The sequence below is a fragment of the Drosophila subpulchrella genome, unplaced genomic scaffold (genome assembly GCF_014743375.2).
Source record: "Drosophila subpulchrella strain 33 F10 #4 breed RU33 unplaced genomic scaffold, RU_Dsub_v1.1 Primary Assembly Seq354, whole genome shotgun sequence".
Taxonomy (NCBI): domain Eukaryota; kingdom Metazoa; phylum Arthropoda; class Insecta; order Diptera; family Drosophilidae; genus Drosophila; species Drosophila subpulchrella.
In genome coordinates, this window is record NW_023665577.1 from 9,005,608 (window position 1) to 9,027,416 (window position 21,809).

Sequence of the window (21,809 nt, forward strand, 5' to 3'; positions counted from 1 at the left end):
TCATGGAACATTCTATGAATTCATCCGGTCCTACATATCACTCAACAAATCTGATTGGGACGTTACTTACCATACTTCACTTACTGTTTTAACACTACACCCTTTATTGCACACGATTATTGTCCATATGAGCTGGTATTTGGTAGAACAGCAAACCAATAAAATATAATGGCGTAGATACTGTAGATCCGCCATATAACTTAGATGATTATGCTAAAGAATCTAAGTTTAGACTAGAACTAGCACATAAAAAAACTAGACTAATTCTAGATAATAACAAAATAAAACAAAAAAATTAGATACGATAAAAATAGCATAGATTTTGATTTAACAAGGAAGAACGCTATAGTCGAGTACCTCGACTATCAGATACCCGTTACTCAGCTAAGGGGACCAAAGGGAAATGGAGATATGCAAGCAGCAAAGCGAGATTGATATGCGCCACCTACCCTTGATCTCAATATATGGTTCTGTGGGCGGTAGACAGATTTCAGCGCATGAAAATTGTGGGCCCCACAGATTTGGGCGGCTTGTGGGCGTTAGAGTGGACGTGGCAAACTTTTGGGAGTCACAGTTTTCCGCGGCATGTGGGCGTTATAGTGGGCGTTGCACCATGCTGAATTAAACTCGCGCTGCGTAAGAATCTCTAAAGTCTACATGATTAATTCCAACTTGCTAGCTTCTATTGCTTCCGAGATCTCAAAATTATTATCAATTCAGTTAATAAATTTTTTAATTAATGTTGTGTTCCTTGGGAGTGTTTCATAATGATGGTAATGTGAACATGTAACTGCTTTAATATGTATGTAATGTGTTTACCGAGGACACGCGGAGATTATCAAACAAAAATTCAAAGTAGTACTTAACTACTTAAGGTTCCGAAATTCCAGTTGATCTATTCAACTGTAACGGACTTGGCTAGGTTTCTGGGGCAGTCAACGTCGCATCCGCGTAACACTGCAATATGGTAGGACAGAAGTTGCATTGGAATTACGGTGAGAATTCCCTGCAGACAGTCAACGGTGCGTGGAATCTCTAGGTGGCGGGAGGAAAATGCCTGGGTCTCCTCGTCTCCTTCCTCGCAGATTATAATCGGACAGCCCTTGCGAGATGTAACCTGCTGCAAGGCGTTCATGCACTTGACATAGACAGGATCGCGAAGTACTATCATCAGGACTGGCATGGAGTCGTCCACGAGGGCCAATGGGCCGTGCTTCAGTTCACCAGCCATGATGCCCTCACTGTGCATATAGGTAAGCTCCTTGACTTTCTGAAAAGCGTTTCGACTGGATTAAAGAGAATTTTAGAAGACTAAGGTGGTTTCTTACCAAGGCGCCTTCTAAGCAGGTGGCGAAATTATACCCACGACCCATTATCAGGAGCGACTTGTGTTGGTAAAGATCCTTGGCCAGCTCTTGAACTTTGGAGTCCAGCTTGAGAACGGCTCGGATCTGGTCCGCAAGCTTGGACAGCGCCTGTAAAATCTCCAGCCGTCTCTGCTGCAGGGAAAGACGATCCTCGGACATAACCAACGCGAACATCACCAGGGAAATGAACTGCGAGGTGTAGGCCTTAGTAGATGCTACTCCAATCTCCGGGCCGGCGTTAATATGTACTCCACAGTGCGACTCGCGGCAGATGCTGCTGCCTACGGTGTTCGTAATGCCCACAATCAGCGCTCCTCGCTGCTTACAGTAACGCAAGGCCATCAAGGTGTCTGCAGTCTCTCCGGACTGCGATATAAAGAAGCAGACGTCGTCGCGGAAGATAGGTGTGTTGCGATCCAGGAAGTCGGAAGCCAGCTCGACCATAACGGGCAGCTCAGTAAGCTCCTCAAGCAGTTGCCTAGTGGCTACCGCACTGTGGTAAGAGGTTCCACACCCGATCAACATCAGGCGGCGACAGCGTTTGATCTCCGGAATATAGTCCTTGATGCCGCCGAGTACAATTGCGTTTCCATCGAAGCGAACTCGTCCGCGCATCGTGTTGACCACGGAGTCGGGCTGCTCAAAAATCTCCTTCTGCATGAAGTAGTCATAATTTCCTTTCATGATTTGTTGGATTTCCATCTTTAAGGTAGTGATTTCTCGTGCGTGTGGGTCATCCAGGCTCTTCTTTAGCCGATGGATGCTCAGAGTACCATCACGAACTGCGGCAACGTCGTCGTCCTAAAAAAATGTATTTATGCAAACAGTGAAAACAGCTAGCTAAAATCTTACATATGTATATGGTTGGCACAAGACACAGGGCGCAGGCCAAGAATATAAACTTTTAATACCATTCCAGGCAGTATTTTATTTTCAGTCAGACATTCGCAAAGCAGGGAAACTGCATTTTCGACGACTAAGAATATATATTTTTTCACCAATTCGTCTCTTAGTCTTAACGCCAACTGTATGAATCTTGTCAAAAAGTCTTATTTGTATTGCAGATAATAATAAGTCGAAATTGTGTAGATCGGACATCTTTATCACATAGCTTTTCGTAGAAGCGCAAATGGTATTTAATTTTTTTTATAATAGTGTTCAATAAACATCAAAATGATAAAGAAACAAGGAAGAACGCTATAGTTGAGTACCTCGACTATCAGATACCCGTTACTCAGCTAAAGGGAACAAAGGGAAATGGAGATATGCAAGCAGCAAAGCGAGATTGAAATACGCCACCTACCGGCGGTAGACAGATTTCAGCGTTGTGGGCGTAAGAGTGGGCGTGGCAACATTTTTTTTTTATCAATCGATAGGTATTGACGAGACCAATACATTTCAGTTAAAATTTTGTATCTAGCATGAAAATTGTGGGCGCCACAGGCTTGGGCGGTTTGTGGGCGTTAGAGTGGGCGTGGCATATTCTCGTAACAAATTTGCGCTGCGCTCAAGCCTACGGAATCTAAATCTGAAATCCCATTTCTCTATCTTTGATATTTTCCGAGATATACGCGTTCATATTTACGATTTTTTGAAGTTTGTGGATATATTTCAGTTAAAATTTTTTTTTTTTTTTTCAGTTTATTTTTATTGGGCGGCTTGTGGGCGTTAGAGTGGGCGTGGCACTCTGCTGAAACAAACTTGCACTGCGTAAGAAGCTCAGGAATCTGCACGCCTAATCTCAATAGTCTAGCTCTTATAGTTTCCGTGATCTCAGCGTTCATCCGGACGGACAGACAGACGGACAGACGGACAGACATGGCTAGATCGACTGCTAGTGATCCTGATCAAGAATATATATACTTTATGGGGTCGGAAACGCTTCCTTCTGCCTGTTACATACTTTCCGACGAATCTAGTATGCCCTTTTACTGCCGACGACTGTCAGACGACCGTTAAGACAAGTGTAATGGGAGCACTCGGGGTGAGCGAGGGAGATATACAAGTAGCAAAGCCAAGAGTTTGCATTATATATCTCTGCTTAAAATTGTATTGTTCAATTCACCAGAGATCAAGAGATTGAAAAAATTACATATTTGTAAAAGCCAACTCAAATTAAATTAATGGGTCCGAATAAATTTATGCATATGGGAAATAATCTTGAATCTTACCTCCAAATAGATCACCCGGTTAGTGTGTTCGATAACTGCTGAGGCGTCCGACGCGAAGAAGTATTCAACTTCCTTCTCTTCCAAAGGCATAAATTCCGAAGTGCTCTCCGATCGCGGAAGCACTGGCAGTTCACGGGATTGTCCATGCGGACGAATTTCTAGTTAATTTTGCATTATAATTGAGTGGTATGATGTTTCGTTGCATTTGATGTACAGTTGCATATACAAGGTCAATTTTAGCAGTGGCATTGATGCCGTGCCGATGTTTCCACCAAGGCAATGGAAACCGAAAAGCGCATTGCAATGGCACCCGTTGTGAGCAAGAGCAGGAGCGTGTTTGTGAGTGGGGTTAATGTATATTGAGTTATTTCCAGCATCAAAGTAAAAATTTCGGCGAAGAGTGGAATGAAAAAAATAAATTCAATGAAATAAATATCAATTTGATGTAATTCATTTTACTAGCATATTTATCTTTAAAAACAAGTGGGTTATATCAGTACATTACGAAGTACTTAAAGCTAATGTGTGAGTTTTTGAATTAGTGCTTTGGGTAATATTTTAATATTACAATAAAAAAAAAGGATCATATCGGTAAGCTGTGGCTAAAAAAATGTTGTAATTTGTGCAAGGTCCAGTGCTCACACCTAATGAATCTTTTGCTTCTGTTGTTTTTCAACTATCGGTATTCATCGCCAAGTACCTCTTTGAACAACATTTTGAACCTCACCACTATTGCTGCTGTTTCGCACATAATGGAGATTGTGCAGATGCTCGGGCATAGAAGATGGTGTCTCTATATAGATTCTTATTCTAAGGTACTATGGTACGCCATGTACTAAGGGGCCAACAAAGCAAAAAAAGAGAGGCAAGGACTGGATCCGCAATATGCTTCGGCTGGGCGAAACATTGCCCTGCAGCCGTACTGCACAACACAGAATGCATATACTAATTTATAAGATCCTATTAGATCAAAACAAAATAAACAGATTTGAAAAAATTGTAAAAAGAACATACATAGAATTTGATCATTTTACCAAGAATTTAGTTGTTGTGTACTTTAAATTCAAAATTTTTCCGAAAACTCCCTAATTACATATACTAAAAGCAGAAAATACTTAGAGCTCAAATGGTGTGAAGCTTTATTCCTTTCGCCCTCTATTTGAATTGTACATGTGATTGCAACCAGAGCTTAAAAAGGATTCCCAGCACAACAAGCCGACCAAACCAAGCATGAAAGAGCTACATTAATTAGCTTAAAAAACATTATGCTGTAGTTACCTTGCTGTTTGCCAGAGTCGGCATCTAAACAAATGAAAGAGGATAAAACAAAATATATTAAGTTAATAATTTGTGGAACCAATATAGGCAAAGAATATGTTAAAAAGACAGTAGTGGAAAAATCTTAAGCAAGTTTGTGTTAGTGCTTAGAAAGTCCCATTGCACCATATTATAGATTTGAAAAGCATACGGGTTAGTCAGGTGACTACCTTGATCGGGATTTAGCTTCTTGTCATCTGCTTTTCGACATCGACGCCAAAAGCGGCACAGTTGCAGCAGGCAGGATGGGAAGAGAGTTCAATGTGGTGGTTGCCATATGGAACAAACCGACACACGGACAGTTATTTACATATAGATAGAAGACAAAGGATATGGCTGGTGAAGAAACTGCATTTGCGAGTACAGAGAAAGCTGACGACTCACTGGTCAACATACCTTTTCCGTAAAGAATGGGAATGTGATCCGTGGCAAGGCGTGTCTTTGTCTTGATTCCTACCAGCAAGGGTGAACTACGCCGCGAGGCCACACACTCTCCGGGAAAATGCTTGGACTTCACGGCAATGGCAAAGGCGCCTTCCACTTGAAGGATGGCCTGCTCGACCAGCTCGCGAAACGAGTAGGTGGGATGGGTTTTCCACAGGTGATGTACCAGCTTGGCGAATACCTCTGTGTCCGTGTCCGACTCGAACTCATACCCACGCTTCGACAGAAAGGTCTTCACATCGTTGTAGTTAGTAATAATGCCGTTGTGTACCACCACGAATCCGTTTCCCTCGTCCGAACGATGTGGGTGGGAGTTCCTTTCGCATGGAACTCCATGGGTAGCCCATCGAGTGTGGGCGATGCCAATATGGGTCAAAACGGGTTCGCTGTATTCGCCTCCGCTGAAATCTATTCCAAAAACAAAAACAAAAACGGTTTTCTTATAATATGGTTTATTCTATTGCACACCGAAATAGAGAGAAATAGAAAGCTTTCAAAAAACGATTATAAAATTATTATTATCTGTAAGTCCAGATCTTCGAATATATGTATATAGTATTTTATCGTAAGCCATTCTTTCTTAAAACATTTTTTATATTCAGACACTATTTTTAGTAAGAATTAGAAATAGGCATATTCGGGTTTCCAGTTTCGATCGATTTACTGTATTGCATTTAGGATACTGTTCCGGCTTAGCCAATTCGAGTGACTTTCTCATTTGGAAATAATCTTTTCTTAAGCTATTGAACTCCAATTAAAGGAACCTTTCTACTTTTTATTTATGAACAAATGGTAAATAATAATTTTATATTAACTTATCTTCTTCAGTATGAAACTTTATATGAGGAACATCGAGGAATAAAACCTATGGTCGTTAGGTGCCCCCACATTAATATACCCGTTACTCGTAGATTAAAAGGGTATACTAGATTCGTCGGAATGTATTTAACAAGCAGAAGGGAGCGTTTCCGACCTTACAATGAATATATATTCTTGATAAGGATCACTAGCCGAGTCCAACTGTCCGTCCGTTTCTACGCAAGCAAGTCTCTCAGTTTTTAAGCTATCGGGCTTGAACTTTCCCAAAAGACTTCTTTCTTTTGCAGGTAGTATATAAGTCGGAACCAGCCGGATCGGACAACTATATCTTATAGCTCCCATAGGAATAATCGGAAAAAATTTTATTTTAATTATATCTTTCTTTCTCCTACGCTTGGAAATAACATTTTTTAATTAGCTCATTATTTTAAATTTAATTTTATCAAAATCGGACGACTATATTATATATTAATATATTATTATAAATATAATAAATTAAGTTAATTCCGTCGCAGCAACTCAAGATTTGGAGTCTTAAAAAAAATGTCATAACTTAAGAACTATTTTTTTTAAAAATACTTTTGTGTCTATGTCAGTACTTACGCTCCTGAATCGCCTCTTCAAGAACTTTGACTTTGCCCGTTCGCTTGACCATCACGATGTTTTTATTATCCGGTGAGTCGATTGCCACTCCGGTCGAGTCGTAGCCACGGTACTCCAATCTCTTCAAGCCCGTGACCAGCAGATCAAGCACCTCCTGGCGTGACTTGGGCGTCAGGTAATTCAGATAGGCAAAGATTCCTGTTGTCATAAAGTGTGGTGAGATCAATATTCATGTTCTGTCGGCATCCGTATTTAAACAAAATTCAGATGAATTTTAAGTTTCGGATCTTAAATTTTCTAATAATACATATTATTAGAAACCACATTTTTGAATAGAGTCTAAGTTTAAAAGTTTAATTTATTTGGACATCAATTTGAAACATTTTAAAACATAGCCTGGGACTATTCCACGTCATATATGACACAGAATTCGGGGTAAAGTCTCAGACAAATTCGAAATAAGAAAAAATCGAAAGAACACAACAACCCGTAATCCATAATTTATTTAAAGGGCTTAAAACGATGGACCCCACGTACTTGACATCTTGACATATAAGGTTTGTTGTATTTCACATATGTCTAAAAAATATTTCGATTTTTTTTCACATTTGATCCAAAATTTTGTATCAAGCTTAACGTGGAATGTTACATATAGCAAGGCAGCCTGCTTTTACAAAATCCAAACCAGTTATAAACGGTATACATGTGGATTGGGGAACCAGTTTGCAGTAGGGGCTTAAAGAGAGGGATGCGTGGATTTTTTGGCCTGCTTAATGATTTTTTGACCCTGCGCTTGAAGTAAATAGCCTGTAGTTCATTAAAATTATGTAATGAATAAGAAGCTTTAATTGTACTCATATACTATGCAGCAGTTTCCACCAACTTAATGAGATAATGATAATAAGATTCGCGTAAAAGTTTGTAACAGGTAAGAGAAAGCGTTTCGGACTCCATTAAGTATATACATATGTTCTTGACAAGGATCACTAGCCGAGTCGATCCAGCTACAATGTCCATTTGTCCGCCAGTCTGCCCCTCCGCATAATTGCTGAGATCTCGAAAACTATAAAAGCTTGAAAGTTGGTATTAAGAGTAACGCTTATGTCGGTCTGGCGCCCACATCTTTAAAGATTGTATTTCAGTGAAAATTAAAACACAATTTATCGGTCAAAATCTTTAGGTAATCGTACCAATCTGTAGCGCTTGGTGCAGTTTTGAGGGTTTAGATACTTTGCTACCGCCGGCTTGAGGCGGCTAACTGGGCGTGTTCAAAATCAAAAAAGAATAAAAACCAAAATTTTACAATAGTCCCAATATTAATGGAAAAAAATTTAAGTCCGTATCTTTAAAATTACCTTCGCAAGCCGGGGATGGTTTATGTAGACGTGGTCAAAATCAAATAAGATTAAAATTAAAATTTTACAATGGTCAATATTATGTACAAAGAAATTGAAGTCCGTATCGTTAAAATTACCTTCGCGGAAGGGGGTGGCTCATATGGGCGTGGTCAAAATCAAAAAATAATGAAAACCGAAATTTCGCTTTAGTCTCACTATTACGTAAAAAAAATAAAGTCCGTATCTTTAAAATTAGTGCTTATGCCAAAAAAGGCAATTCATCCCAATGTGCATTGTCGGCACAATAGGAGAAGTCGACTACAATTTTTTGAAATGTTGACGTCACATTTGAGATTTGACAGGTTCGTCACCTTACCCTATTCGTCCCCTTACCCAAACGGAAAAGCTTCTTTTTACCTGTTACATACGTTATAATGAATGCAACATACCATTTTACCGTAAAACTAACGGGTATAAATTGGTCCTTTGCTAATAAATTGTAAATTTCCATTTTACTTCATTGAGCTCAACTTCGCCAGAAAATTAAGCTGCCCTATGAGGAATGGTTTAAATAAGTAAACTGGTTTACCCCGTCCATCCACAAGTATTATAAATCAAATGAGTTATTAGGAATAAATCTTTTACTTACCACACATTTTTATTCGTTATGTAGTAAATATGATATAATCTGCGTTGATATCTGTAAAGAAAAATTGTAAACTTCATTTTAAACACACACCATTTAGGAAAATTGCTAATATTCTTGAAAGTATTATACTTGTAGATGAGTAGTCGTAACCTAGTTCGAAAACACTAGATTAAAAATAAATTGAATCAAAAAATATTTCGAGTAGATCTATTCATTTCACAACGATAAGATATCGGAAGCTATAATGGCAAGAGAGTTGGGATTTCAAATTCAGGTTCCTTCGCTTCGTATTCAGCTCTAGTTTGTAATCCGAGTGTACCACGTTCACTCAATTTACCCAAATTTCAATTGACTTGAAAAAAAGACCGAGCACAAATATCAAAAAATCGTCCTTCAGGTACGAATCACGGAGCCAGAGCAGCGATAACTTAAAATGGTCATCACTTTTTTGGGAATAGTCCGATTTGAACCATTGTAGAGAATTGATAAACATAACGAAATCTCATTTATACTTTTAGACAGATAAATTAAAGCATTGTCGGCATTGGAGTGGGCTTGCCACATCGAACTAACTAACAGGAGTGGCTAGCTCTTACAGTTTCCAAGATAACAGAAACAACTCGGCTAGTGATTCGATCAAGAATACATGTATATTTTTCAGTAGGTCGGAAACTCTTCCTTCTACCGGTTAAATACACCGAAAATAAAATAGTCATAGAAAAAACTATTGTTACATGAATTATTTAAATGTCGAAATTCGCAAGTCCCAAGAAGTCAGAGGTTCACTCCCCAGTGAGTGCAGTGTGTTGAACTGCTAAATTGTTATGTTATAGATATAGACATAACCATCCATGATCTCATTCAAAAACCACCAAATTTATATATATATGTCACTAAAGAATAACATACCATTAATTGAACACTATTGAGTATCGATTTGGTGTCGATAAAATGAGTATTAAAGGAATACTTTCCAAAGTATTAAATTGAAATTAATTGGTTTAAAAATCACTGTGGACGGCAGTCCACATAGTGGCGAACGCGCACTACGAGAGTATGCGAAGGCGACTTCTATATATAGCCACAGAATTGAAAATCTGCAGAAATGGTCCGACCATAACGAGATATTCACCAATCGAAAGGTATTGCTAAAACTCAAAAGATTGCTCACCACGAGTAGAACATTTTCAATTGGTTTGGGAGAAAAAACCATAGAAGAGTAAAAGTAAAAAATTGGAAAACTGGAGCTGGTGGTTAGGTTATTTTAGCTTAGTTTAATTCTTATTAAAAATAATAATATATAATATAAAATAATATGGCGATGACACCTCGTTTGTTAAAATCCAAAGCTCCGTTCAATAGTTATTCCAAAAACCGGATTTGGAGGGACTTTTCAAAATGAAAATTTTTGTCCCTTTGTTTGTGGGTTTGTATTAAGAAGCTCGAGATCGTAAACTTTTGTTCTACGACTTTTGGAAAAAAAGCGGGAAATGTAAAAAAATAGATTTTAAGGGCTTATAGTTTTTAAACAACTAATGATACAGATACGTGCCATCTGTCGCTGAAAATGTAATTTAGTACGCTGCCTTAGCTTGGCTCTAAATTGGCTCACACAATATTTTTATAAATTTTTAAACTATCTAGCCCTTGAGACTCCTCAACTTTTGATCTATACACTTTTTGTCATAAAAACTGCGTTTGATAGTTATGAAGCGATAAAAAGTGCAGCCCGATTCAATTCAATATGATATCATGCTTACCTTGAATGCCCAAAACAATGCAACATTAACTTGATAAGACAACATTATTTTTAGATATTTTTTAAATAAAAGGCAAGAATGAACCCTATAGCCAAGTGTCTCGACTATCAAATACCAGTTACTCAGCAAAAGGGACCAAACGGAGATGGAGATATACAAGCAGCAAAGCAAAATTAAGTGCGCCACCTACCCGTGATCTCAATATATGGTTATATGGGTGAGAGACGGACTTTAGCGTTATGGACGAATAGAATCTGCATGCCGAATCCCAGTATTGAAGCATTTATAATTTCCGAAATCACAGCGTTCATACGGACAGACGGACATCTTTCTAACTTTAATAGTTTCCTAGATCTCAGCGTTTATACGGACGGACAGACTGACGGAAATGGCAAGATCGACTCGGCTGGTGATCCTGATCAAGAATATATACACTTTATGGGGTCGGAAACGCATTCTTCTTCCTGTTGCATACATGTTTACGTCTCAGTTTTCGAAAAACTTTTGTTATCTTTTCCTTCTTACTTATCGCCTTTTGGCAAAACAAAAATGGTTATTGCTTTAAGCATGCCATCTATGACGAACATTATTGCGAACACGGACAAGATAAGATCATTTCTATCTATGTGGGCGCGAGCACTACCACCAAAGATGAAACACGATCGCAGTGCACTGTACGGCCAACGAGTTCTTTTGTTTGTAAATTTAAAATTTGTGGTTCAATTTAAAAACAAGGAAGAACGCTATAGTCGAGTACCTACTATCACAGACAAAAGGGAAATGGAGATATGCAAGCAGCAAGGCGAGACTAAAATGCGCCACCTACCCCTGATCTCAATATATGGTTATGTGGGCGGTAGACAGACTTTAGCGTTATGGGCGCTAGAGTGGGCGTGACAAACTTTTTTTTTAAGTCAATCGATAGGTATTGACGAGACTAATACATTTCAATTAAAATTTTTTTCTGGCATGAAAATTGTGGGCGCCACAGGCTTGGGCGGTTTGTGGGCGTAAGAGTGGGCGTGGCAAACTTTTTTTTGAATCAATCGATAGGTATTGACAAGACTAATACATTTCAGTTAAAATTTTGTATCTAGCATACAAATTGTGGGCGCCACAGGCTTGGGCGGTTTGTGGGCGTAAGAGTGGGCGTGGCAAACTTTTTTTTGGATCAATCGATAGGTATTGACAAGACTAATACATTTTAGCTATAATTTTATATCTAGCATAAAAATTGTGGGCGCCACAGGCTTGGGCGGTTTGTGGACGTTAGAGTGGACGTGGCATATTCGCGTAGCAAACTTGCGCTGCGCTCAAGCCTACGGAATCTAAATTTGAAATCCCATTTCTCTATCTTTGATATTTTCCGAGATATCCGCGTTCATATTTGCGATTTTTTGAAGTATGTGGGCGATTTGTGGGCGTTAAAGTGGGCGTGGCGAACTTTTTTGATTGATGAGAACAATACATTTCAGTTAAAATTTTTATTCTACCATCAAAACTGTAGGAGCCACAGTTTTGGGCGATTTGTGGGCGTTAACTTGCGCTGCGTAAGAAGCTCAGGAATCTGCACGCCAAATCTCAATAGCCTAGCTCTTATAGTTTCCGAGATCTCAGCGTTCATCCGGACAGACGGACATGGCTTGATCGACTCGGCTAGTGATCCTGATCAAGTATATACACACTTTATGGTGTCGGAAACGCTTCCTTCTGCCTGTTACATACTTTCCGACGAATCTAGTATACCCTTTTACTCTACGAGTAACGGGTATAAAAGGGTTGCCCTTATTTTTTAAACAATGGTATTTAGAAAAATCATGTTTAAAAGGCGTATAAAGTATTTCGAAGTACCTGTCTAACGACATGTAGCACAAGCATGTAGCTTTAGAAATTCACAATACGACATTTAGCTATTTATAGCTGTTTTTTTCGCAAAACTAGCGAGTTTTTCCAAAAGTGGTAGAACTAAAGTTTCTTATATTAAGCTTTTTAACATCGTCTAGAACTTTGAGGATCAAAAAATACCGTTTTGGGACAAACTGACAAACAAAATAAAATTTTCATTTTACGATGTTCGCTAAAATCTTGTTTTGCGTATAACGTTTTAACAGAGCATTGAATTTTAACAACTGAGGTGTCATTCGACGCGTATTTTTAGTGAGAACACAACTAGTCTTATGAACTTGTGTATTTATCTCCCAACGGCCCCTTTTAGTTTTTGCAATACCTTTCGAGTGATGTATAACTCGTAACAATCGGACGAACACTGTAGATTTTCATTTTTTCGTGTATGTACAGAATTAGCCTTCGCACACCCTCCTGGTGCGCTTCGTCACTACGTGGACTGCCGTCAACAGTGATAGTCGCCCTCGCACACTCTCCTGGTGCGCGTTTGTCACTACGTGGACTGCCGTCCACAGTGATGCATATTAAATTACTTTTATAAATGCGAAATATTGAAATGTTGTGTTTTTCTCATTTGGTTCAACCCTTTTCATACTAACACAATAAACAAATATGATTTGCCCATACTTGATTAAAAAGTAAACGTATTTAATTTAAGTTGCACTTTTTCTCTGGGTGTAACTAGGGTAGAGTAGGGCAAGGAAAGTAAACAAAGCTTGCATACTTATATTTTATATCCGTACACTTTTAAATGGTAGAGGGGAAAATTTGTTTAGACCTATTATTTGTAGAGAAAAGATAACGTATTCTTATAAGTAATTTAAGGAATTTATTTTGACACACCCTAAACGCGAATAAAATGCATTTTAAAATATTTTACATCATCTCTACAACATCAATATCTTCAAATTTGTGACAAGTAACCACTTAACATCTTCCTGATTTCGGATCACATTGCCAAACAATTTTAAATAAAACGTTTTGAAAATATTCATCTGCAGTATTGAATAGTCAGAGAGGCTCTATACTTCGCTCAAAAAGTCCAATGATTTGTACAAAGGTGGAAGTTTAAATAAGTGGGGGAAAACAGATATACTGTTGGCATAGGCCGCAAATTTAGTTTGGTTACACAGCTTGCTTGGCAGTTGTGTGTGCACTTTGTTGTGTCAAAGCGACTGTTATTTATCGGAAAAAATGGGTCGTGGTTTGCGGAATGTGTTCAAAGTGGAACTAAAATTTGTCAGCCTATTCGACAGGTAAATTTATAAATAATCATATGTTGGGCTGGCTTTAAATGTTGGGTGCCCAAACAGGTATTTTATGTAAGACCATCGAAATTTGTGTGATAATTCGAGTTTTAAGCAGGTTTTTTGAAGCTGGATTTTCGCTCTTATATTACTAAAAAATTTAATTAAGATTGCTGCGCTGGCATCGATATCACCTCATCCACTGATTGGGTAATTCAATTGCGCACAACGTCGCGTTCCAGTCTCACAAGAGCAAATTGGCGCTATGAATGTCTAATGGCGAAAACTCCTACTCGCCAGCTGATGTGTGCTTCTAAAACCCTTCGCTTATAACAACTTTTCATTTTCTTTACTAAGCTCAGACTTACTTGATTTGCTGCCGCTGGGTTGCAGTGCCCGTTCTTTGCTGTATAACTGGTTGTGGCTGGGTCTGGTTTGGATCAGGCAGCTCTCGCACTGGCCAACTTCGCTGTTAAAATAACACTGAGGCTACTTTAAAAGCAGCGCGCACTAAATGTGGCTCTTTTATAGGCCGAGGCCTCTTGCCGCTGCGCCACTGGCACCGCTGATAGCCCGATCCGCAACGATCGTTAATGTCAAAGAGTCTGGCCAACTCCCCGTCAGCACGCACACCTCACAGAGAGCGTGCAAAGTCGTTTACCACCTCTTACTGCAATCTCAACGCTGTTACTCTTAGGGAGTAAGCTGCACTCTTAAAAATAAAACTTAAATATATTTAAAGTGGTCAAACGTTAAAAATAAAAAAACTATGCAAACTTTCGCCCATCCCAGAAATAAACAAGAAAGAATGCCTACGATCGAGTACCTCAAATATCAGATGTTCGTTACTCTGTTGTGTCCAATTTCAAAATAGTTCCAGGACATTTCTGTTTTATCGACATCTTTAAACGACGTGCAGTGGCGCCATTGACCAAAAAAGGTGCAAGAAAGCAAGTTTTTGTGTGGCCCTGGGCAATTGTGGAGCCACGATTCGACAGGAAATATATACATGATTTCAAAACCTTAAAATATCAGACTTATCAAGTTACTCGTAGAGTAAAAGGGTATACTAGATTCGTCGGAAAGTATGTAAAGGCAGATGGAAGCGTTTTCGACCCCATAAAGTATATATATTCTTGATCAGGATCACTAGCCGAGTCGATCTAGCCATGTCTGTCTGTCCGTCTGTCTGTCCATCCGGATGAACGCTGAGATCTGGGATCTGAGATTTGTCGTGCAGATTCCTGAGCTCCTTACGCAGCGCAAGTTTGTTTCAGCAGAGTGCCACGCCCACTCTAACGCCCACAAACCGCCCAAAACTGTGGCTCCTACAGTTTTGATGCTAGAATAAAAATTTTAGCTGAAATGTATTGTTCTCATCAATACCATTCGATTGACCCAAAAAAAGTTTGCCACGCCCACTATAACACCCACAAACCGCCCACAAACTTCAAAAAATCGTAAATATGAACGCGGATATCTCGGAAAATATCAAAGATAGAGAAATGGGATTTCAGATTAAGATTCCGTAGGCTTGAGCGCAGCGCAAGTTTGTTACGCGAATATGCCACGCCCACTCTAACGCCCACAAACCGCCCAAGCCTGAGGAGCCCACAATTTTCATGCTAGATAAATTTTTTTTACTGAAATGTATTGGTCTGGTCAATACCTATCGATTGATACAAAAAAACTTTGCCACGCCCACTCTAACGTCCACAACGCTTAAATCTGTCTACCACCGGTAGGTGGCGCATTTCTCGCTTTGCTGCTTCCATATCTCCATTTTCTTTTGGTCCCTTTGGCAGAGTAACGGGTACCTGATACTCGAGGTACTTGACTATAGCGTTCTTCCTTGATTTTGATTGTTATTCTGATTATTGCTTGCCAAAAATTCCTATTTTGTGGGCAATTGTTATTTTATAATTTCCATATTATTGTGGAACTTCTGACTGAAATCATAATACCCTCTGCAAGGGTATTAAAAACCAGAAGAAAGTTGAAAATTTTTGTTTTTGGTCATTTGATTTTGTTGTAAAAATTTTTTATGTAAAATATACCACACATAATTTATATATTTTTATACCCGTTACTCGTGGAGTAAAAGGGTATACTAGATTCGTTGGAAAGTATGTAACAGGCAGAAGGAAGCGTTTCCGACACCATAAAGTGTATATATTCTTGATCAGGATCACTAGCCGAGTCGATCTAGCCATGCCCGTGTGTCCGTATGAACGCTGAGATCTCGGAAACTATAAGAGCTTCAATACTGGGATTAGGCATGCAGATTCCTGAGATTCCTGCGTAGCGCAAGTTTGTTTCATCAGTGTGCCACGCCCATTCTAACGACCACAAGTCGCCCACAAACTTCAAAAAATCGTAAATATTAACGTGGATATCTCGGAAAATATCAAAGATAGAGAATTGGGATCTCAGATTTAGATTCCGTAGCCTTGTACGCAGCGCAAGTTTGTACGCCCAAGCCTGTGGCGCCCACAACTTTCATGCTAGATAAAAAATGTTAACTGAAATGTATTGGTCTCGTCAATACCTATCATCGATTGATCCACCAAAAATTTTCCACGCCCACTCTAACGCCCATAGCGCTAAAAACTGTCTACCGCCGGTAGGTGGCGCATTTCAATCTCGGTTTTCTACTTGCATATCTCCATTTCCCTTTGGTCCCTTTAGCTGAGTAACGGGTATCTGATAGCCGACTTTAGCGTTCTTCCTTGTTGTATTAATAATTTGTTGATGAATGCATTACAGCAGTTATTTAATTTTGAATCTTATTCTCCTTTTAGTATAAGAAATACTAACTTTGCCTTTCTAATATATTTTGGTGCTACGTCACACTTTAGAGATTTTTTTATGACTTAGTTAAGACTACATCCGAAAGCCTCGGACACCACGAAAATGTGACAAACTATAATAAATGAAATACAGTCCACTCAAATCGGGAAATAAAACGTTTTAATTCTACACCATATCTTTGGTCCTTCTAGCCAAATTTAGTTACTAATAAACAAGTCGTGCGAGGGCAAGCGTTACTCGGATGCTCACGGCGTCCCACGTGCGGGATCAAAATGGAATACAAGTTTCATTGGAAAGGCTCAACATCGTATGGAAAGAATTCGAGTCCATTAGCGACCAAAAGGCCCTTTTTGACGAAGAGGAAGGGTACGTCGATCCAGCCATCGACAACGAAAGGTACGAGGACAAGAACTTACAAGCGAGCACATTATTTCGCAACCTCATACGCACCTGTGAAGAATCTCAGGAGAATGAAAAAGAAGGCAACAACTTCAGACAATCTGGCAACCCTGATATGGCGGCATAAATGGCATCAGGAGTGGGAAACGAAAACCTAGTTCGTATTCTGGAACAACAACAGCAGCAACAAGCAACGCTTTTAAGGGCAGCAAATGTAATGCATAATGAACTGCCAAAAATCCACATCAAGCTATTCACTGGCGACTACAAGGAGTGGCCAGTCTTTAAAAACATCTTCGAGAGTACGATCCATAGCAAACAGAATTTGACAGCAATACAAAAGTTGCACTACTTGAAAATGTACATCACTGGAGAAGCAGCTGACTTTATTCGACATATGCCAATAACGGATACAGCTTACGAGGCTGCTTGGACCTGCCTAATTGATCGGTACAATAGACCACGTCACATTGTTAACACGCTGTTGGAGACATTTGTTTCCTTACCTTCGACCGCCGGAGCAGATGTAACGGTTCTCCGCAAGGTGACGGACGGAGCCACCGAAATTGTACGCGGCCTGGATGCAGCAGGGCAAACTAATAGGGACTGCTGGATTATGCACTTCATCCTAGCCAACATCGATGCTGAAACCCGTCGCAAATGGATCGAAGGAAGCCGGGAACTGGAATCTCCGTCTGTGGATGATCTACTAAAGTTTTTAGACCGACGTTGCGAGGAATTCGAGCTCAGCAAAAGTAAGTCAGACATAGACTCCAAGGTTGGCCCACAACATGGCAAGGCAATGCGATCGTCACACGCTTTAGTATCAATGGATGCAAAACAAGGCTACGGAATCTAAATCTAAGATCCCAATTCTCTTTCTTTTATAGTTTCCGAGATATCCGCGTTCATATTTACGATTCGAAGTTTGTGGGCGGTTTGTGGGCGTTAAAGTGGGCGTGGCGAACATTTTTTGGGTTAATCGATAGGTATTGATGAGAACAATACATTTCAGTTAAAATTTTTATTCTAGCATCAAAACTGCAGGAGCCAGTTTTGGGCGGTTTGTGGGCGTTAGAGTGGGCGTACGTTACTTTACGAGTAACGGGTATAAATATCTTATAAGAATTTTGTCTCGTCAAATTAATGTTGCATAGTTGTCATATATAATATGACAAGTATACTGATCTGAATCGGGTTGCACTTCCAAACGGTAATTGTTGTGAAAAAAACTGTTATGGATCAAAGTTGAGGAATCTCGCGGGCTATATAGTTTGGAACTTAAAAATAAATCGTTCGAACCAATTTTTAGAAAATAGACAAAAAGGGGCTTAAAAAAACGTTTCGTCAATACTTTAAATCTTTTGTACTTAAAGATTTTCAGCGACATATAGCAAGTAGCATTATTTTTTTAGAAACTATAAGCCTTTAAAATCTAGCTAGTTTTTTGGGTTTCCCGCTAAACTAGAGGTTTTTTTTAAAAGTCGTAGAACAAAAGTTTTATATATCGAGCTTTTTAATACAGCCAGAAGAAAAAGGTATCATCCGACGCTTATTCTTAGTAAGAATACAACTTGATTAATAACCTGGGGACTCGAAACCTGCTCCTACAGCTACAATTTTCTTAATTTTCACTTTTTTAACGCCTTTCCTCCCAAACCAATTGAAGTTACTAAAGTCTTGATAAGCAATCTTTTTAAATTTTGCAATACCATCACCGCAGATTTTTAGTTCTGCGATTGCTATATAATTCGAATTAAGGCTTACACAACGAAGGTAAGTAATTTTTTTCGGCCTTCTTAATTTGGCCACCTTTTTTATATCAATCAAAACACAATTTTATAAGCATTTTTCAGAATTCCTCAAACATTTTATTTATAATTTATAGCGCGACTTAGTAAACAATTTAGTTACTGTTATTAAGCTGAAGATAAAATATAAATAGTCAACTTCTTTTTTTCAATAATAACTCTGAAGATTTTTTTTGCTTATGATTGTTCGATCGTTGTTTTAGATTAAAACTAAGCGTATGAACAATAATTTATCATCCCACGATTGCTTACTTATCACTTATCACCTTATAACTCCGGTGGCCTCATCCAGGGATACCTGTATGATGTTTGTATGTATGCTAACCACTCCAAAATCAAGCATCGAAACGAAGTGCTTGCCTCCCTAAGCGCGATCAGCAACCATCAAATAACAAAAACAAATCTGATGCGTCTTCCAATGAGCGGTATAAAAGTGAGCGTTGATTATCGGCAACAGTCATAACGTAGAAGCCATGACCATGCTCAGAACTATTTCAATTTTGGCCCTGCTGGCATACACTGCGGTCACTATGGCAGAAACAAAACCTATTCTTTTCAAGGTTTTCGCACCCAGCGTTGGTAAATCTTTTGTCAGTTACAAGTAAAATACCAAAATAATCCGATTTTTTTGACTTTAGGCTATTCCAGTGGAAGTTACCAAAACACCGTGGGGCCCTCGCCCTATAACACTCAGTTAATCTCTAGCCTCATCTCTTCCAAAATTCAGCTGCTCAACAGCGTAACGCAGGCCAAGTCTTCCGTCGGGGGCTTTCGTATCGGCTTGAACAAGTCAGTCACTTTCTTCAGCTCCACAACCACGACGGATAAGCCTTTAACACATCACACTACGGAGGTAAACACAGACTTTACTCCGGATGATACTAGCACTACTCAACTCGTCTATACGAAAACCACAGTAGGTGCTGATAAAACGCCGAGTCCAACAATACGTCCCGAGCATCCAGTCCATACAAGCATGACTTCAGTGATCCCAATCGACCACACCACGTTGTTACCTGAAGTCACCTCTACGACGACCGCAACGACTGGCTATTTCTATACGACTTTTCAATCTCCCAGCCATTAATTGCCCGCTATTCTTTCTTAAGCCTAAGTAAAAGTCCAAGGAAACTTGTACGCAGCAGTTCAATTTAAATATATTAATCTTAGACATAATCCGTATCCAGTAAACTGTAGATTTCCGATTCAACCACTTTTTAAATTAGAATATGTTAAATTTTTGCGGAAGAGATTAAAACCTGCCGCACGTTAAATGTTTTGACAATGGCCACCTTTGTGCAATTCTGGCCAAACTAGTCATTATTAGCATATAAACCGGTTTTTAGAAGAATTGTGTGTGCTTAAAAGCAAATATAAACCATTCCAATCAGTGTTATTAAAAAAGACTGACAGAATGTAGCGCACCATACGTAAATTTTTTGAAGAAGCAACAAAACTTCTTGAAGTTCGCCTGTCGGCCTAAGCAACCATCTAAAATACAGATTACCTTGTTTTACGAGACATGAGCGCTCCTAAATCACTAAAAATATAAATTGGGTATTTTAGTGGAAAACTAACTAATTTTATTATAATTCAACAAAAGCTTATAACATATTTGATCGTTTTAGCTTTGTTTATTTAAATTTAATTAACTAATTTTTTTTAATTTTTCCACCTTAACTCTCTACCGCATACACTGCGGTAGAGAGTTAAGGTCGAAAAATTAAAAAAAAATTAGTTAATTAAATTGCAATAATTTTTTTTTTTGAAAAATTGTATATAGGCTAAACCTCTTCTTATCAATTATTTCCGTGCACTATTTTCTGTTCGAATTATATATTCGGAACTTTTTTGTTTTATCTTATCTTAAGTTTTAATCAGTTTGGTGCTAGCCGCCACTCAAGCAGATGAACGAAAGTGAATTTTGCTGAATTCGAAATTTAGTTTGATCTACTAAAAAATACTTTTTTCGCTAAAAGTGATTTTATTCATTAGAATATAAAGTTTTCTGTCATAAAAAAATAAAATTTGACTATAGGTTACTATAAGCGGCGTCTATATCGCTGCAAACTCACTTCTCTGTATATGGTGGAACTGTGCGGTGTGTTTAATGAGTGACAAGGAAGATTGGAGGACCTGCTCCAGAAATTCAACCTTATAATAGCCCTTCCATATTTACATCGTAAGTAAAATGATTATATTTGATTTTTATTCGAGCACGTTTTTCTTAATAAAACGAAATCGGTAATATGTTGTAATAACTGTATTTCATTCATACATATAGCCTAGTACTCACATCGGCGAAAACCGCGAGCTAACCATAGGAGTGAGCGAGAGGCAAACAGGTGGCTAAAGCTTTTCGTCGGGTCTGTTTTTCAGCGCGGTACTCAGATGAGCTAAGGATATACCAGAAAAAATACCAGATTTCGCAAGTGAATTTTCGATGAACGCCGTTAGCCGCGGCCCGAAGAATAAGAAACTTAATCTTTGGCGGAGTTCGAACAAAGGCGCGTGTGGAAACTAAAAATTAAAAATGGAAGGAAAACCCCCAAATCGACAGCAGGAGGTCAGTGCAACGACAGGAAGCTATTTCCCAAAAGAGCAAATCCGCAGAATAGTTGAAGTGCTGGACGAGATCCACTAGAGAATCTTAGTGGGAAGGAACATGCCGAGTGGGACTTTACTCCCTACATGGACATCCTGCCGGGCGTGTTCTCGCAAAGAAAGTAAGTCTGGCCACAAGAATTTGGTTGCGTTGTACTAATAGAAGTATCTTTTTAGCAGAACCACCAGTAATACGATCTCTCCGGACACCACCACCACCACCAGCTACTTGGCAGCGGAGCTGGATGACGCGCTGGCTCCTATAAGGAGGTGGAAAATAGGGCCCGCTAAGGATCAGTTGGAGAAGCCATAGTCAGCCATTGCCAGGATGCTGCGCGACTTTCTGCAGCATCAGCGGATCAACCCCGTTCCCAATCCGGCTCCGATCCGGCATTCTCAAGGTCCATTGGGACTCGGAGCTGGACTGCGGTGGCGCGAGAAAGAAACATCCGTGGGACGAGAAGGACGCTTAAAAATACTAATTTACATAAATAAAAACATTCGTTGAACATTCCAATCATTTTAATTTTAGTTTCTTTGCACCAGCAGTCTCTTCTTTTTAAAT

General features: G+C 39.1%; 2 protein-coding genes across 8 annotated transcripts; one reads left to right on the top strand and one right to left on the bottom strand.

Moving 5' to 3' along the window:
• Positions 1 to 708: 708 nt before the first annotated feature.
• Positions 709 to 14,117, bottom strand: LOC119560551 (glutamine--fructose-6-phosphate aminotransferase [isomerizing] 2). Of its 6 annotated transcripts, none has more exons than XM_037874061.1 (9): positions 13,988 to 14,117; positions 8,708 to 8,758; positions 6,722 to 6,919; positions 5,252 to 5,707; positions 5,026 to 5,052; positions 4,817 to 4,840; positions 3,539 to 3,660; positions 1,329 to 2,168; positions 709 to 1,270 (listed from the first exon to the last, which is right to left on the bottom strand). In XM_037874061.1, exons 2-9 carry the CDS (start codon positions 8,712 to 8,714, stop codon positions 896 to 898), a joined length of 2,049 nt encoding a protein of 682 aa, XP_037729989.1. In that variant the 5' UTR covers positions 8,715 to 8,758; positions 13,988 to 14,117; the 3' UTR covers positions 709 to 895. The 6 variants fall into 6 exon arrangements, with proteins under 6 accessions (XP_037729989.1, XP_037729986.1, XP_037729988.1 ...); XM_037874058.1 differs by having other exon boundaries at positions 3,539 to 3,696; XM_037874060.1 differs by having other exon boundaries at positions 5,026 to 5,055.
• Positions 14,118 to 19,071: 4,954 nt separating this feature from the next.
• LOC119560212 lies at positions 19,072 to 19,865 on the top strand. 2 transcript variants are annotated; one of them, XM_037873572.1, is made up of 3 exons: positions 19,072 to 19,219; positions 19,279 to 19,493; positions 19,558 to 19,699. In XM_037873572.1, exons 1-3 carry the CDS (start codon positions 19,114 to 19,116, stop codon positions 19,558 to 19,560), a joined length of 324 nt encoding a protein of 107 aa, XP_037729500.1. In that variant the 5' UTR covers positions 19,072 to 19,113; the 3' UTR covers positions 19,561 to 19,699. The 2 variants fall into 2 exon arrangements, with proteins under 2 accessions (XP_037729500.1, XP_037729499.1); XM_037873571.1 differs by having other exon boundaries at positions 19,279 to 19,865.
• Positions 19,866 to 21,809: the final 1,944 nt, after the last annotated feature.